Below are 19,719 nucleotides of genomic sequence, written 5' to 3'. Positions count from 1 at the left end.
CATGGTCGTATAAATAAAAAACCAGAAGAAGGAATATGTGATTGTCAGTTAGGATTCAGAAACGGACTAGGAACCATGCTAGGATTTTAGAAAATATTGATCAAACAACAGAAATAAGGTCCAACATTAGAAATAGCAAAAAATGCGTTTGTAAAAATGAAAACATTCCATCTCAAAGAAAGTTACAATATCTGGACCACGTAACGAGGGAACAGTGATATGAAATGCTAAGATAAGAGGAGGAAGGCGTAGGAAAAAGGAAAGTGTTAGGATTGAAAAATTTAAGGGAATGGTTTAGATGCAGTCAGTAGAACTCATATGGTTTAACGAACTGACCAATAGCGCGTAACAACGTACTGTAGTAGCGCACTGATCATTGATCAATGTTTGTAAGACGGTTCCACATTGGTCCTGCAGTTCTTTTAATATCGTCGTTCTTTATTCCATTGGTCATCCTTAAGACGTTCGTTATGTCCAGCCCATTTCCATTTCAGTTTAGCTGCCTATTCAGCATCTATCGTTCCATAGCTCTCTGATGTTTATTTTAGTGAATGTCCAGGTTTGAGCTCCATATGTAAGTACAGGTAGGATACAGGAATTAAACACTTTGGTTCGCAGTCTTTGAGGTATATTTTTACTTTTAAGTACGTATGAGAGTCTTCCAAATGCTCCCCGTCCCATTTTTACATGTCTGCTTATTTCGGTAGTCTGATTTTCTTTACTTACCTTGACATTTTGACCCAGATATGTATATTCATCTACGTGTTCTATCTCTGTCCCTTGGATGTTTATCATAGGTTTGTCATCTTTGTTTGACATTAGTTTAGTTTTGCTGAAATTCATTTTCAGTCCTTTTTTAGGGATTCTGTGTATAGCTCCTCAATCATCGTATTCAGTGCATTCCACGTGTCGGCTAGTAGTAGTACATCATCTGCGTATCTAAGATGGTTTAAGTATCTTCCGTTAAAAGGGATTCCCTTATTTTCTCAGTCTATTGACTTAAAGATATCTTCTAGGGCAGCTGTAAATAATTTTGGAGATATTGTGTCTCCTTGTCTTACGCCTCGGTTGATTTTTACTGGTCTTGCTTCGATTACATTACCCAACGTCACTATCATTTCAGCTTGTTCGTAAATATTATGTATTAATATTTTGTACCTGGAGTCGATCCGGTTGTTGACTAATGCCTCTTCTATTTCCCACAGTTCTATGCTATCAGAAGGTTTTTCATAATCTATAAAAGCCAGACATAACGGGAGATTGTATTCGTTAGTCTTTTCTATTAGGATTTTCAAAATGTATAGATGGTCACAGGTGCTGTATCCTTTTCTAAATCCGGCTTGTTCTACTGGTTGATATCCGTCAAATTTAATTGTTAACCTGTTTTTAATAATATTTGTAAAGTTGTGAAAGAAGTGAAATTGGTCGATCATTTTTCAGGTCTGTGGTGTCTCCCTTTTTGTGTATTAGTATTGTTTTAACAGTATTCCATTGTTCGGGTATGTTGCCTTCGAATAGACATTTATTAAATAGTATTTTTAGATATGTGTTGGCTTCTTCTCCGTCTTTCTTCAGCATTTCTACTAGGATTCCACCGCTTCCAGGAGCTTTATTCCCTTATATTTCTTTTACTGTTCTTTCTATTTCTTCGTGGCTTATTTCGGGCGTCACTTCTGAGTTGACATTTGTATCTGCCTTTTCAAGTTCTGCTTTGAGGAGTTAGGGGAATTGTTTCTGGAACGATACAGATCAGCGTAGAACTTTTAATTGAGTTTGCTATATCAGATTTACTTTTTTCTAGTTGTTCTTGTTCATTTTTAATGGTTATTATGTTTTTCTTTCCTAGTTTCGGTTTTTTGCATTTGAGACTTTGGCTTTTCTCTATGGCTTGTTCTATACGGTCTTCTTGATGTTTTTTCATGTCCTCTTTTACCTGTTTGGGCGTTTCTAGTTCTCAATGCTACCTCATTCGATCACCATTGGTCAGCCATTATTTGCCATTTTCCATTTCAGGGTATGCTACGTCATTGGGGTTGCTATGCCACCGTTAGCGAGATTACGCTATGTCATTGCACCGCTGTTGGTCAGAGGGCGTGGCCTTGAGACACGAGAATACCTTAGATGATGTCATGGTCGCCATATTTGAAAGTGAGACAGAAACCGTCTTATCTTATCTATTTAACTGTCTAACATGCTTTCAGTTTTGGGGGCTAATGCGTTCGATTTTTTAAATCATTCAAAAAAGGGCAACATGGGTTCGGAACCAAAATAATACTTATTCCCATGTAACTCTCTAAGAAATTCTAAGGTTCATTTTGGTCGTTTTTGGCGCTTTTAAAAACTTATAGTTATATACGAGATATCATAGGGCACTATTGGCGAAAATAGATTTAGATTTTTTAGAAAATAGTACAAAATAAACAACTGATCAAATCCTAACATACGACATAGCAAATGAAAGGGGAGGATTTAATGAAAATATTAAGAAAAAAAAACAAGGCGGCGATTAAAAGGGCACTACACAGCATCTTCATTATCAATGAACGTATAGCGACATACGAGATATCACATGACCATAGAAATGAAAATAAATTTACTAGGAGACAAATTTTGCTTTATATACCTGTAGAAGGCCTCTGACTGAGTATAAAATAAACAACTAGCCGAAAATATATATACAGGGTATAGTCAAGAAAATCATGATGTCATGTCAGAAGAGCACCAGATCCACACTCCCTAAACGTTGTCTAACGTGCACGCATTCTTCCAAACAAATTTAAGTAAATTGAAAGCATAAGGTTGATTCCGAGTTGCATACTATATTTTTACCACCTCCATCATCATCATCATCCAGCCTTCGTTTATCACGTCCACTGCTGGACATAGGCCTCCCTTAAACTCCTCCATTCTTTGCGATTTTGTGCTCTTTGTTGCCAATTTTTCGTGATACGCCTGATGTCGTCAGCCCAACGTGTAGGTAGTCTTCCTCTACTACGTTTGTCTGATCTTGGCCTCCAATGTGTAATTTTGTTCGTCCATCGTGAGTTATGCATTCTCGCTACATGGCCTGTCCAATTCCATTTAAGTTCCGCTATGCGTTCCACAACATCAGCAATACTCATCCCTCTTCGCAGATTTTATCACCACCTCCATACAATCATACAATACATAGCCTTTATATTCGAAATATGTTTAAACGTTACATATGTATCTTCAAACGTTAACTGTTGAACATAGGTCTTCAGTAAATATTGGAATTTAGGTTGGTCATAGACGGTTCTTCGATAGCCATCAGGCAACAATTCCCCCAATTCACATCTGAACGTCTGACATGAAATAACGCTACCAGACGCATAAGTGAGCTAACCCGTATATGACGTGTAGCAGGCGTGATCTAACGTATAACAGACGTGGGCGTTTCTTTAAGTCAATAGATTTAAATTTGTCTTGTAGTAAATCTATTGTCATCCATAGTGCCCTATGATATCTCATATCTAACTATACATTTATTAATAACGAAGATGCTGTGTAATGTTTTTCTAGTAGTTGCCGTGTTTGTTTCTATCTTCATATAATTGTTATCTCCTCCATTTTCATTTAACGCATCACACGCTCCAATCGGACCAATAATAACGGAGATATTATGTAATGCCCTTTTGGTAATGTCGCCATGGTGGATTTTTTATCTCAACATATTCGTTATCCCGTCTCCTTTCCAACGAGACCTCATACCTCACGATTCGTCGAATTATTCCACCCTCACTACAAAACACTTAAAAAATGACCAAAGTGAACCTTAGAATTTCTTATGAAAGATTTACATGGGAAAAAGTATTATTTTGGTTCCTTTTTGAATGATTTAAAAAATCGAACGCTATAGTCCCCAAAATTGAATGCATGGATGCACCGATAATTACTTTTCGCGAAATAATAGACATGTGCGAAGCGAGTGCGCGTACGGTTGCCAAGACGCGAACCAGATGCGCTGAAGAGTTTTATTTAAACCCTATACAGTGATGAGTGCCTTACCACCCGGCAAAATAGCGGAAAGGATAGAAGACAGATTAAGTTGTGAGATAGTACGAGATAAGGCTAGTTATTGACGTGGCTATTTCACTTCAGTCATAATTATACGGATGACCTCGAAAATATTTTATTTTAATAATTTCTGATGTTAGAATAAATGATTGAATAAATTAAGATATATTATAGTAAAAAACATTAATTATTAGCGATTTTAAATTATAAATCTTTAAGTTTATTTAATAATAAAAATAACTTAACTGAAATATTTGATGAAACTAAAGCTAGGTATGTTCAATCCAAAACAATGATTGTGTGTAGAATTGGCGTAATAGGTAGAGACGGAGTCTACTGACAAGAAGATTGGAGGTTCAATTCACACCAAGGATAAAATTTTTGTTTTATTCAATCAAAAAATAATAGAAAATATGATACATATTGGGTAAAAAGTTTTCGAAAAACTCATTATTTACAGTTTATTCTTATTCCAATGTTAAAAAATAGAAATACAAAATAATTCAAATTCAATTTCAGTTTTACAGTCTTCAGTTGTGATTGCAAAATAATCCGGTTAAGACTGTTTAATGCCAAATCCATCACTAAATTCTCAGTGTTAATATTAATTCCTCTGTACAGGTAATGATTTTTAAAACAATTAACAACATTGTAATGGATGCGCGCGAACAGCTGCCTGCTTTACAGCTAACCAAATCATCAAGCCATCAAAAATAATATCATACCGAGAAGTGTTTTTGCACGGTAAACAGAAACTTTTTATTAAAAAAACAATTCGTGAAAATGGTTTTAATGGTCGAGGAAAAAGTGCAAATTGTTGTCTGGCATGTGAATGGATTATCAGACAACATGATTAGACAACAATTTGTAAATATGTTTCCAAATAGGCCGGCTCTAGCACGATCAACAATTCAGTCTATTATACGTAATTTTTTTACTTATGGATCTGTGTTCACTCCAAGAGGAGTTCGTAGACGAAGGGAGGTAAATCCAGATTTGGAACTAAGGGACACTTTAATTTGTGCAAGTATTGAGCAAAATCCTACCCAATCAACATCTCGTCTCGGAGAACAATATGGAATTTCAAGATTTTGAGTAGGTAAAATTTTGAAAAGACATGGATACCGTCCCTATAAACTTCATAAATCCAACGAACAATTCCCTGGGGATCAATATAGACGTTTAGAATTTTGTCAAACTGCAATGGAAATGTCACATCAAGATGAACATTTTTTAGAGAACGTTTTGTTCACCGATGAATGTACGTTTTCATTGCAGGGCCGTCACAATTCAATGAATGCTCGGTATTGGTCTCGAGGAAATCCTCGTCAGATTTATGTCGCTCGTACCCAGCGTCCTCGAAAAGTAAATGTTTGGGGAGGCATAATAGGGAATCATGTCATTGGTCCATTTTTTATAGACGGTATGTTGACTGGGCGGAAATACTTGGAACTTCTGCAAAATCAAATTGTCCCAGCCCTTCGTAATTTACCAATACCTTTCAATTCCATATGGTTTCAACACGATGGTTGTCCCGCACATAATTCTCGCATCGTCAGTGAATATCTCAGTGCGACTTTTCCTAATCGATTGATTAGTGGCCACGGAGATATTTTTTGGCCTGCAAGATCACCTGATCTTGCACCTTGTGATTTTTTTATGTGGGGATATATCAAGTCCAAGCTATATGGAATTGAAGACGATAGGCCTAATTCTCTCCAAGAATTAAGAGAAAAGATCTCTGATTCAATGAGAGGTATTAGTCCAGAAACATTAACTAATGTTAGACGAAACTTTTATAATAGATTGGGTTATTGTTCTGCTGCTAATGGAGGCTTATTCGAACATTTATTGTAAATACATTTCACTAGAATAATTTTTTTTATTTTTATAGAATTTCTACCTATTTAAATATTTTTGGAAGTACATTTATTTAGAACGTTCTTTTATGTTTGAAGAATTATTACTTAATTTTCGATAGTACGACATTGTTTTTTTTAATAAGATTTTCATGTTTTACTATAAACACTTCTAATAAAAACTGAAATAGATGTCTAGTGATTTAAAGCAAAACGATATAATATCTGCATAATTTCAAATTTTTAAAAAAGTAAAACCTTCTTGTGGGATTTGAACCCTGAGCGCCTGCATGAGAACATCGTGACTTGAACTCTGATCTATCAAACTTTTATATTTCTTCAGTGACAGTTTGGGTTATTGTTCTGCTGCTAATGAAGACTTATTTGAACATATTGTAAATACTTTTATTTACAATTTTTTTTTTAATTTTGTAGAATTTTTACTTAAGCAATACGATCTCTGCATAATTTCAAATTATTAAAAAAAAAAAAAACCACAACGTATTATATTTTCTATCTTTTGCGTTATTTTGCCGGTTCTTAAGGCACTCATCACTGTATACATTAAATGCTTTTCCAGTTGTTTTTTTTTTTGACTGAAAACAAATACAATGTCTTTTGCTCATATTATTAAAACACTTTTTTAGGGTTGGGTACTTCTGATGCAAAAGAAGGCCGAGAATACTTTAGTAACATGGAGAGACATAGGATCAAATTTCGATACAGTGGCCAACAAGATGACGATCACATTCTTTTAGCCTTCAGCAAAAAACAGGCCGATAATCGTAAAGAATGGTTGACTAATTTTATGGTTGAAAGTAAAAGAAGAAAGGAGATCGGACTGTCCGAAAAATATCTTTATGCTAAAGATACGAAATTCATAACATTCACAGACTTTATCAATATGGAATTGGTACTGTTTTCAAATGGAGATAATATTAGATCTATACCGAGCGTAGTGGATGGATTAAAGCCTGGACAGAGAAAGGTAAATGTATTTTTTATGGTGAGGTTTTATCATATATTTAAACACCTTATTTTAACAGCATTTTAACAGCATAACTGGCAATTAATCAGTGTTAAACGCAAATCTGTCTAAATAGGAACCATTTTAAATTTTGTAGATGTATCTACAAATTGCCTATTTCCTAGTTTAAAACCATACTTGAAATTAAACTAAAATAATTTAATAAACTGAATTATAATGGAGACCGGCTCCAATACTGAGCAGCTCATATAGCTTTACATCGGTCCTGATAAATTAATAATTTCGAGTAGGTAAAAATAAAAATATAGTTTATACTACAGTGGGTGATCAAATTATTAGAGCCACCCCATAAAATTTTACTTTTTGTTTAATAATGGCATATAAAGCATATTATTTTTGTGCCTAATTCTAGTCTATTGTTATTTAGAACGATATAAAGTTTACAAATATTAAAAAAGAAACTAGTAGTTTACTTAAACTAAAACACTTAAAATGCCTTAAGCCTAAATTTGGTAGTGTCACCCTTTGCAGCAATGACTGTCTGACACCTTTTTGGCATACTTTTTATGCATTTCTGGCAATTTTGTTGAATTGTTTCCCTCCTGTGACATACTATTAAGCGCTCGATTAATTGACGCTTTGTGGTTATAATTTCATTAGAAATTTCTTACTTCATGAGCTTCCAAAGATTTTCTATTCGATTGAGATCTGGTGAATTGCCAGGACAGTCGAGCACCTTTATCTGGTTGTCAGCAAGGAATTTTGTAACAGTTTTTGCCTTGTGACAAGGCGCCGAATCACGCATAAACGTGAAACTCTTATTCGGGAACTACTCCTTACTGGAGAACTGGAGAAGCATTATTGTTTGCTGTACTCTCAATTACTGGTTCTACCGCATTATTCCTTCGACAATATAGAGTCTACCAGTTCCTAGACTGCTTATGATAGACAACACATGTTCAGGGAGCGCTTTACCGTCCTTACAATACAATCCGCTTTGTATTTTTCTCCAAGTATTCTCCTCACAAATTCAGCTCTATCCATGAGGGTATGCACAGTAGATTCGTCCGAAAAACAAACCTGGAATATTATTATTTTAGAATCGTAGACAAATTGATCAAATATAAGCTACATATAAGAAAAACAATGTTAAGTAATGTTATTTACCTGATTCCAATCATCAATGGGACAATCTTTATGATCTTTAACCCATTGAAGCTTTTTTTTATAGCTGGTGTCAGTAGCGGCTTTTTGCAAGACAACAGGTTGAAAACTTCAGATCCTTTATTCGCCGACCAGCTGTCATTGGTGAAATATTGATGCCAGACTCCTTCATCATTTTCGTTAAAATCCTTCGAGGTTATTTTCTTTTTCCAAGACAATATCTCGAATTTTTATTTCATCTCGTAGTGTTGTAATTTTTTTTGACCACATTTTTGTTTGCGCCGAGGTATCAAATCCAAATTTTCGTAAAGTTTTTTCTTTATACGGTTCACAGTTGCCCTTGATACTTTAGAAATTGATGCTATTTTTCTGTTGGAGTGATTATACTAAATTCAAATTATAGGTGCACTGGGAATAAACAAAGAAACGCAAAGACACGTAAGCAGCCATAGGCGTGCAGTTTTACTTTCCTATTAGATTATTAAAACAATATGTACAATTACAGATTTGTTTAGTATGGATAACGAAGATAAAATATGCAATGTTAGTATTATTTTCAAGAAAATTTAATTCAGTAAAATTATCTTGTTTTATTGGAAATTAGGTTACAATTTCGTGAAATAAAAATGCGAATCTGTAAATTTCTCATGGATTTAAGAAATTTTGTACCACTGTTTGTGTCAATTAGTGTTCCATTTTTAATATCATCACCCAGTTTTAAATGGCAATATAACGGCGCCATTGATCGCCAATTTTTTGAATCAATTTAATGTTTTAATTAAAATATGTAATAAGGCAACCTTGCCGCTGTTTCTTAGGTATAAGCTGGATCGGAAATAATCGTCTGGCCTTCACTAATGGGCGTGTATGAGGAATGTGGAGGGGAAATATGATTGTTATCTTTGTCTATTCTCTGAAAATATGATTTTATATCTGTGTTAGTTATCCTCTTAAATTCTACTATACCGGCCATAAACTTTTACCTACCAGTTGACAAACCAACTCTTCCTTGAAAGATGTGATGGACATATTATTAAGTAAATTATATAGGCGTTGACAATAGCTGACCCTAGAAGGAGCTCAATTGCTATTTTACGATACCATTTGACTGACAACAGAAACTGGCTTTTCAACAACTCCTCTCCTTTGATGGACATCTACCATTTCAGCAGTATGCTTTGTACTCAGCATAAGCACTTCGCGTTTGTCCTTCCTCTTAGTTACTACTACACCTGTGTTACTCTCCATCCCAATAATCTCCCCTTTCTTTAATTTTGCACCTATCACTTCTTTCGGATTAAGTTTTCTGTTTTGCCTCAAAGTTCCCACTAAATTTGTATTTTTGTTTAGTGCTCATGTGCTAATGTAACGCTAGTATACAAATTGTCTGTGTATATAGTACGTCCAACATCTAATAAGTTATTAGCCAAACGAAACACAGCACTATCCGGAACTGACATATTTTCAGTTTTATCATTACCACAATAAATTTGTAGATCATAAGTATAACCATCATCCAAGCAGAGTTTGTATATTTTCACTCCGAACTTATGTCTCTTGTTTTTGATATACTGCCTAAATGACAGTCTGCTCCTAAACGGAACTACAGTTTCATCAATGCAGAGTTCTTCTCCCGTTACTACCACTCTTTGAAAATTTGATATCGACTTCTCCAATAGGGGTGATAGTTTATACAGTCGAAGTTCTTTTTCACTATTTTCATTGTCACTAAAGTGTAAATTGGCAAGTAATAATTCAAAACGAACACAACTTTGGCAATGTTTGCAATCCCATCCAGACAAGAATGGCCAAAAATGTCATTATGTCTTCGCTGTTTGTATCTACCCACTTGTGAATTCTAGCTTTCGGACCGTGACCACCTATATTCAACTTATGATGTGCGTATCGATTAGTTTCTTGCACAATCCACTTAATAATATCGTCATTCACAAATAGTTGAAGATAGTCAAGGGGAGTTTTACCATACATCTCAAAAAACTCAGCTTTGATACCTGAGTCTTGAACACTGAATTTAATATTTTTCAAGTTCTGACCATCTACATCCTTCCATATTAAAGGTGTGTTATCATCAATCGCAATGTGATCGTCTTCTGAAAAACTTTCATCATCTGGCAGTCGATATTAGGAAATAACATTTTCAATGGTATCGTCTACTATTCTTGAATTTTGTGATGTTAATAAGATAAATTTCGTAAATTACTTTGCATTTTTGGTCTTTTGCTTTCCGGAATACCTTGATTTGACGAAGAACTACTTATTTCTTCATCACTATCTAATTCAAATTTTTATTATTATGCGTTATACAATACATTCATGTACAATATAAATGTATTACATTCCCAACAATAATATTCATATTGAATTTAAAATTATTTTTCAGATCCTATATGTTGCTTTTAAACGTAATGATAAACGTGAAGTCAAAGTAAGTCAAATGGTCGGGTCGGTCATGGAAAAGGCTGCTTATCATCATGGGGATACTTCTCTGGCGATGACAATCGTTAACCTGGCTCAAAATTTCGTCGGCAGCAATAACATAAATCTGTTGGAACCGAGAGGTCAGTTCGGTACTAGACTCTCCGGTGGTAAGGATTCTGCTAGTCCGAGGTACATTTTTACCAAGTTGTCACCTTTAACGAGGTTACTTTTTCACGTTCACGATGATCCTTTACTCAAGCATGAATATGATGATAATATGAAAATTGAACCAGTGTGGTATATTCCGATTATACCAATGGTATTAGTTAACGGAGCTGATGGTAAGTAAATGATTTTTATATTATTTTTTATATGTATGTCGGAGTATATCGACATATACGTATGTCGGAGTGTTTTTCTTTAAAGCTATTAGTTTATAATTGTTTGTCTTTTGAACTGTATTAATGCATATAATTTCAAAAATAATACAGACAAAAAATAAAATGTAGTACAAATTTTTTTTAGTAAAACTACAATCCGACAAGCGTGAGCTGGGGTGAGTTGCCCGAAATAAGAAAAGGAATTATTCTAAGAGAGATAGGAGAGGTACTTGTAATCGCGGGTGTCACAAAATTTAGTTGGGATCTGAAAATTACGTTAGTAGATATACGTTGGATACTTACCATATTATTATGTTAGACGCAATTGATGCAAAAGTTTTGACTATTTTAATTGAATTGAATTACATTTCGTTATTTTCCAATAGGTTCAGTTAATTTCAGGTATAAAGTTTTTTTAATCTCTAACTATGTACTTCTCAAGTTTGTGATATGATAGAAAGCGTTATCGACCCCACACACACACACACAGTCCGCGAAACTTCTCAGACACACCACATACCCCCTCGTGCCTTCGGAATGTCACTGTCTGGTATTCTATTACACTTAGTCCATCTTACGTAAATTCCGAAACATTAATCTTAGTCGCTACATAGTTCGTCACACGAAAGATCATTGTCCGAGCGATCACTCGGATCGTCGTCAGAATCCTCACCCAAGTTGATTAATTTTTGATCATAAACTAAATCGAATTGTGGTTCTTTTGTCACAAAATTGTCCTCAATCGAAATAATTTGATCACAACTTTTTTCCATTCTTCTGCAGGAAATTTGTGAAAAAACTCATCGCATAATTCGGTGACGTCATTTAATTTAAAGCTAACATTTTTTGATCCAACAAAAATTTTCAGTGCTGCCCATACCAGTTTAATTGGATTTAGATCCGGTTGATAAGGAGGCAGTCTTAATATCTCGTGTCCAAAACTTCTAATCACAGAATCAATGGAATATTTAACAAATCGAGGCTTATGTAATGTAATTGATTCGTAAAGATCTGGCCGAAGCATATCCTCGGTGTACGGTATATTTCGTTCTCTAAGCCACATTTGCATATCTGCTTTTCGAGATGCCGAAGTTGGAAGTTTATCCTCTCGTTTGTTGTAGTACGGTGCATTATCCAACACAATAACGCTGTTAGAAGGTAAATTTAGCAACAGTTTTTCCGTAAGCCACTTGTGATAGTTTTCATAATTCATATCGTCGTGGTAGTCTCCAGTTTTAGATTGGGATTTCCATCTCAGATACGAATCCGTCCTCAGTTCCAGCAGCAGCAATGATTAATCTCTGTCCTTTTGATACTGGCCTCCTCAAACCGTCGGAACTATTATCACTCCAATTATATTCTTTATAATAATCTGAGTGCAAGTAAGTCTCATCCGTAAAAACAATTGTTAGCTTGTCGCTTAGAAATTGTTTAATTTTTCTAAGATAATCTAGTCTTAATTTCCGCATTTCATGTTTTTTCATTAAAATATGTCGATTATTGTTTGTTTTTCTCCAACTAAATCCTAAATTATGAATCTCTTCTCGAAGAGTTTCTCTACTTTCAGTGTACAGCAATTCTTCCACAATTTTTTGATGCAATCTTTTAATTGTGGGCAGCATTTTCTCATGAATATGGAAGTTTATTATAAATCGATGTAACAAGCCTTCGTCAACTTTATCCATTTTTAGTTTGGAAACTCTGTGCTTTTTTGTAGACGGAGAATTGAACAGATTTCTGCTCGTGCAAGCTTTATCTGTCGTTCACTGACTATTCGTTGAACTGATCTTAAGTTTATGCCTGAAAGAAAGCAATTTTTTATTGGACCAGAAAAAAGCTGAAAATATCACAAATATATTCCGTTTATTTTAGATTTTATAAAAGTAAAATTTTTGTTGTTTAACTATATACCTTGTGGCTACTAAAAGGTAAAAAAATGCTCTATACATAAAGTTATGAAATAAAAATCTACTTTATGGAAGGGATATTTGTAATATAAGATCACGGTACTTTCATACATTAGTTACAGTTATCCATAAAAATGAGCATTTTAAAAGCCATATACAGCATAACATTGTAACACGTAGTATAACAAATGAATTGTTGAGAATACCTAAGTCTAATAAAAATGTACATGCAAGATTTGCATATCATCTAGCCTCAAAAGCTTACAATTTATTACGCCTTACTATTAGGAATATTAAAAACTGTTCATTTCAATCTAAACTATTCATAAATGATATCTATAACTCAATTATAAAAATTTTCAATTGATGATTTTACTTTTATTTAAAACTAAAAAATCAATGATTTACGTATTAACGTATTATATATATATATATATATATATATATATATATATATATATATATATATATATATATATATATATATATATATATATATATATATATATATGCAGATCACGACATTGTTTTATTGACCATACAACACAATGGCAATCGCTGTGACATGTTACACGTTTTCACCTCTATATTCATTTCACTTCTTCTTCTTCAGGTGCCATCTCCGCTACGGAGGTTGCCAATTATCATAGCTATTTTAATTTTTGAGGCAGTAGCTCTAAATAGTTGTTTTGAGCTTCATCCAAACCATGCTCGCGGGTCCTTAAGCCATGAAATTTGTCTTCTTCCGTTGCTTCTTCTGCCATCTATCTTTCCTTGCATTATGAGTCGCAGGATACCATACTTCTCGCCCCGCATCACATGTCCAAGATACTGTAGCTTTATTTCTTTAATTGTAAGTTCAACTTCCTTCTCTTTACCTATTCTCCTCAGTACTTCATTGTTCGTAACTCTATCTACCCAGAAAACCCTACTTTTACTCTTTTTTACTCTTGCAAGAGTACTTTTTTACTCTTTCGATCTGCTGGCCTTTTACTATCAAGATTTCTTTAGTATTATGGTTGTTTTTACAAATTTTCATAAACTTTGTCTTTTTGATATTGAGCGAGAGTCCGTACTCCCTAGTACACATTACTATTTTACTTATGAGTCTTTCCAGGTCTTGTAAACTATCGGCTATTATTACTGTATCATCTGCATATCTGATTCATATTCATTTCACAGTAGGTACGAATTGTCGTAATTGTCACATTGACATTAAAAATTTCAAACGAAGTTCTGAAAGAATAAACAAATAATTAATGAAATGCCTATTACGTTGTATACCATCCAAGAAAAAGTGCAACTTGTAACATGGTACTTTTACATGATACTATAACTAACAAGATAAGTCAACGCGCATGTTCTTGAATCTCTCTCGCACACCTGTGCCGTAAGCCCGAGACAACTTTAATGATGCCAAGTTAAATGCTCTATCTGTTGCTATCTTGGTACTTCAAAACTTAATGAATGATATTTTTATTTATGCATTGATGTAGTAAAGACTTTGTATATTATATTGTTATATAAATTTTGTGGTGAAAACATTCAGTTTACTGTGTTAATATCACCTAATTTATTTATCGTACGGATGTTCTTCTTTAAGTGCCATCTCCTCGACGAAGGTTGGCAATCATCATGGCTATTCTGACCTTCGAGGCAGCTGCTCTGAACAATTGCTTTGAGCTGCAACCAAACCACTCTCTCAGGTTCTTCAACCAGGAAACGCGTATTTTTCCTACGCTTCTCCTACTCTCTACTTTTCCTTGAATTATGAGTCTCAAGATGTTGTATCTTTCGCCTCTCATCACATGTCCGAGATATTGCAATTTCCTTTCTTTTAACGTATTTTCCATTTCCCTCTCTCTGCCTATTCTCCTTAACACTTCTGTATTCGTGACTCTATCTACCCAAGGAATCCTTAACAATCTTCTAAATGTCCACATTTCAAACGCGTTAAGTCGATTTATTGTATTCCTGTTTAATGTCCATGATTCAGCTCCATAGTAGAGTACACTGTGTACATAGCATTTAATTAGCCTTATTCTGAGGGCCAATGTCAGATCTTTGCTGCATAAAATCTTTTACATTTTCACGAAGTTGGCACGTGCTTTTTCAATTCTGACTCTTATTTCTGCAGTATAATCGTTATTTTCTGTGATTATCGTTGTTCGGTTGATCGTGATAACTGGGATGTTAGGCGACCATTTTGTCGGTCCATTTTTTATCGATGGAAACCTAAACGGACTCAAATATTTACAACTTTTACAGAATTAGATCATTCCGGCAGTTCCACGCCTTCCCGTTAATTTTCAGGAGGTTTAGTTCCAACAGGATGGGTATTCGGCTCACAACTCTAGAGTAACTATTGACTTCCTCAATCAAACGTTTCCCGATCGACTGATATGTCGCGATATGACGAATTAAGGGCAAAAATACTTCATTTCTGTGCTAGCTTTACACCAGCCCTACTAAAAAATATGAAAAAAAAGAAAGAAAAAAAAAACTTTTTTAAATCAACTAAAACTTTATCTGGATTAGCTTTTTCGGTTGTAAACTTAAAAACATTGAAAATTATTTCTCGTGCTTGAGATCGCAAATTTTTGCTCTTTAATACACTTGCCATTTTAATAAATATAAATAATAGTTTATAATATAGGGCCACTCCTAATAAAAATGTAAATGCTTGCCAACACTGTTCAGAGATCTAGCACTAATCACTACGATGTGAACTCCTAGCCGACAGCAATAAAAATGAGCAATCCCTTCCTCTTTTCAGTTTGTTCTACGCGCAACCCGCCAACTCTCGCTTGTCAGATTTTACATATTCAAATCGTAATTACTATTCAAAAATAATAATTTTTCCGCAATATTGGATAATAACTTGTTACGTCGGTAATCTATAATCCAGTTCACACAAGAAAACAACCTCCCCATCTACAAGAACTAGAGCTGTAGATAGAGCTAGAGCTACCAGATACATTTAAAATTCGGCTAGACAAAAGACAAACCGCCATACCATCAAAACTGAAGAGCCACCGTTTTCGCATATTTAAAAAATCGGCATTTAAAATGAAAATTCGACCTATTTCAAGATTTTTGTAAATATGAGTGTTCTTAACTTCTAACACCGTAATTTGATTTAATCCTTAACGGATTGCCACACTCCACCAGTTTGGAAAGGATGGGAGCTTTTGCATGTATCGTCAATCTTGGGATTTTTATCTTTTATACATTTGAAGGTTACTATAGTGTATATTAAATTTGACTTCTTAAATAAAATACACAAAGAGTTAATTAATATTTATATTTAAGGTATTGGTACTGGCTGGATGACGAAAATTCCAAACTTCAACCCGAGAGATCTTGTCAAAAATCTGAGGAGGATGTTAGATGGTGAAGAACCTAAAGAATTGATACCTTGGTATAAGAATTTTCAGGGCACCATCCAATATTGTGGTGACCAGCGATACGTCAGCAATGGTGAAATCTCTATTCTGGAAGATGACAGAGTTGAAATAACTGAGTTGCCAATAGGTACTTGGACTCAAAATTATAAAGAAAATGTGTTGGAACCTATGTTACATGGTATGTGGAAAGTCATGATATCTAAAATGTGTTGTAAAATATAGTTTATTTTTAGGATCTGATAAGGTTAAATCTGTATTGTCAGATTATAGAGACAACTGTTCAGACATTACTATAAAGTACACCATAACTCTCCAAAATGGCCAATTAGAGGCTATGGAAAAGGAAGGCCTACATAAAAGCTTTAAGCTACAAAATCTCATTACCACTACTTCCATGTGCGCTTTTGATGAATATGGATGTCTGAGAAGGTTAGTTTAATATATTCGTTTAAACTTAATATAGCATTTTAACAGGTTAACTGCCAAGGTGATTTTCGTAAAATTTTTCTCTGTCGCCAAAGTGAATATTGTAATAAGGAGACAATAAAATATTATTTTACAAAAGCAAAATAATTTCCACAAAAAAATTAAGAAGTTAACGTTCAAAACTCAAAATCGGCCAAATACATGTGTTGTGTTGCGTTTTATTACGGTTTTCATACGTTTTTTAGAGGATTATTGATTGAAAATGCTGCCAAATTCACGTGGTGCTTATTTATTACGATTAGCAAGGAAAAAACTACAAGAAAACGGTAAATTTTTTTGTTATTTACTAGCGCTTGAAAGTGAGGTTAGAATTATTTTAGAAACTGACGAGGAAGGTAACGACTCGGACACATTGGATTCTGAGAAAGACTTGCATGTACCTTCAAGTTCAGAAGATATTGATTTATCGTCTACTTCAGATGAAGATACTACTCCAAAAAAAAAGGTTCGAGAAATTGAAACCCGTGCTGTTGTACATGAAAACAGATATCTGGATAATGGGCCGGATATTGAAAATGTTTTGTTTGAAGACCGTCAAGACAATCAAGTCACTAATGAGCAGCAATTGACGAACCCAGTTGGCAATCACCAATCAGACGAAAATACTACTACACGAAAAAATGAAACTAGTGTTGTTGTTCACGAAAATCACATGTCTGATAATGAGACGGATATTGAAAATGTTTTGTTGGAAGACCCAGTACACACTCAAGATAATAAAATCACCAATCAGCAAAAATGGGCGAACCCAGTCGTGAATCACCAACGATTCAAATTTGATAATATTTTCGGTCTCAATCCAAATTATGCAGCAGCTATTTCTTTAGATGAAGTAACACCGGTTTCCTGTTTTTATGCATTTCTTGACTTCAATATTATCGATTTGATGGTCGACCAAACAAACTTATATGCAACGCGACAAGTGCTTTCAATAAATGTCTCCATAAAATCAAGGTTACATGACTGGCAACCTACGAACAGGGAAGAAATGTTGAAATTTATTGGCCTACTTGGGTACATGGGCTTAGTTCGAATGCCTTCATTGTCACATTACTGGAGTTACGAATCTTTATTCCGTAATGATATTGCACTATGTTCCATGAGCCGAAATCGCTTTTTCCTTTATTACATTGTCTTTTTCCCTACGCATTAGATCAAAACGTAGCATAGAGATCTGTATATAAATACAGGTCATAATTCTCGATTTGAGTCACATGTCTTCTCCCTAATTGAATTAATACATCATGGTTGGGTGGACACAACCAAAAATTTGTGAGTGAGATGAGTTTTTTTGTAACCCATAACATGGGTGACAAAAAACCACAAGTAATTACTATTTAAATGGGAATAAGCCACAATTAAAGGTTAAAGTACGTTTATTGACGTTTCAATTTCCACTTCGGAAATTGTTCTCAAAATACAAACATTAGTATATTAAACAAATTTTGTTTTTTTGTTACTTAGTGAAAAATTCTTCTAATTTAATTTTATCTGACTCATCTATATTGACAATTCAGACATACATTATACATTTTAAAGTAGACGACTATAAAATGATATTGCCAATACTGTTGAGTTGCGTTCCTGGGACGACTTTACTTATAAGATAGTTCATTCAATTACATGAAATCAACTTTAACTTGAGAATATCCGTCAGAAAAGATCATAACATGTAATTCGTCTTTAAAAAGACAAATACATGCCATGATGACAGTAAAATTCTCCTGTTAGTGAACAGGAGAAAAACCTCACAATACTATCCCGACATGGTAAGTATTTGATCGTGCATTTAGTTTACCTTCAATAAACACAAAAAAAAAAAAAAAAAAAAAAAAAAAAAAAAAAAAAAAAAAAAAAAAAAAAAATTGGTTCCATTTAGCATAATTAGAGCCGCTTCTTTGATTTTCTTTGATTTTTCTGTTTTTACCGTCCGTTTCTTTTAGGACTATATTTGAATCATTCCATTGAACCCTATGTTCATTATCCCATGCGTGTTTACATATTTGAGATCTATCAAATTCTCTATTTTTAATATAGGATTGATGTTCACTTATTCTAACATTTAATGGCCTTGATGTTTCACCTAAATAAAACTGATCACATTCACAAAGTATTTTATAAACGCAATTCCTTGTCCTTTCTTGTTCATTGTTAGGTTTGGTTTTGGACAAAATAGATCTCAACATGTTTGTTGTTTTGAATGTTGTTGAATGTATATGCTGTAGGATATATATACAAGGAATAATACGAGGAAAATAACAATACCATACATAAAAGGATTATCGGAAAAGCTTAAAAGGATAGGAAATAAATTCAACATTTCAACAACATTCAAAACAACAAACACGTTGAGATCTATTTTGTCCAAAACCAAACCTAACAATGAACAAGAAAGGACAAGGAATTGCGTTTATAAAATACCTTGTGAATGTGATCAGTTTTATTTAGGTGAAACATCAAGGCCATTAAATGTTAGAATAAGTGAACATCAATCCTATATTAAAAATAGAGAATTTGATAGATCTCAAATATGTAAACACGCATGGGATAATGATTATAGGGTTCAATGGAATGATTCAAATATAGTCCTAAAAGAAACGGATGGTAAAAAGAGAAAAATCAAAGAAGCGGCTCTAATTATGCTAAATGAGACCAATTGTGTCGCGAATTCCTCGGCAGAATGTAGTAGGATCTGGTTACCCATATTGAAAGAGGAAGTTATTAAAAAGAAAATACCAGTATTGGTAAGTCAGTAAAATATAGAGGATATATCATTTATGTTTTTTTAAATAACAAACATATAAAATCGGAATTTGGTGTTTATTGAAGGTAAACAAAATGCACGATCAAATACTTACCATGTCGGGATAGTTTTTTTTTCCTGGTTTCTCCCTCATAATTTACTATGGAATCACTAACAGGAGAATTTTACTGTCATCATGACATGTATTTGTCTTTTTAAAGACGAATTACATGTTATGATCTTTTCTGACGGATATTCTCAAGTTAAAGTTGATTTCATGTAATCGAATGAACTATCTTATAAGTAAA

At 33.9% G+C, this 19,719-nt stretch overlaps 1 protein-coding gene across 1 annotated transcript in view; it reads left to right on the top strand.

Annotated features, from left to right (window-relative positions):
* Top2 (DNA topoisomerase 2) overlaps positions 1–19,719 on the top strand; it is a 112,517-nt gene that overhangs the window by 28,191 nt on the left and 64,607 nt on the right. The window contains exons 9-12 of the mRNA XM_072543762.1: positions 6,545–6,885; positions 10,451–10,829; positions 16,088–16,360; positions 16,416–16,611. Coding sequence (XP_072399863.1) covers positions 6,545–6,885; positions 10,451–10,829; positions 16,088–16,360; positions 16,416–16,611 — 1,189 coding nt within the window. The remainder of the gene's footprint in view (positions 1–6,544; positions 6,886–10,450; positions 10,830–16,087; positions 16,361–16,415; positions 16,612–19,719) is intronic.

The sequence above is a fragment of the Diabrotica undecimpunctata genome, chromosome 9, assembly GCF_040954645.1.
Source record: "Diabrotica undecimpunctata isolate CICGRU chromosome 9, icDiaUnde3, whole genome shotgun sequence".
Taxonomy (NCBI): Eukaryota; Metazoa; Arthropoda; class Insecta; order Coleoptera; family Chrysomelidae; genus Diabrotica; species Diabrotica undecimpunctata.
The sequence above is the reverse complement of the archived record's forward strand: the minus strand, read 5'-3'. Positions and strand labels throughout refer to the sequence as shown.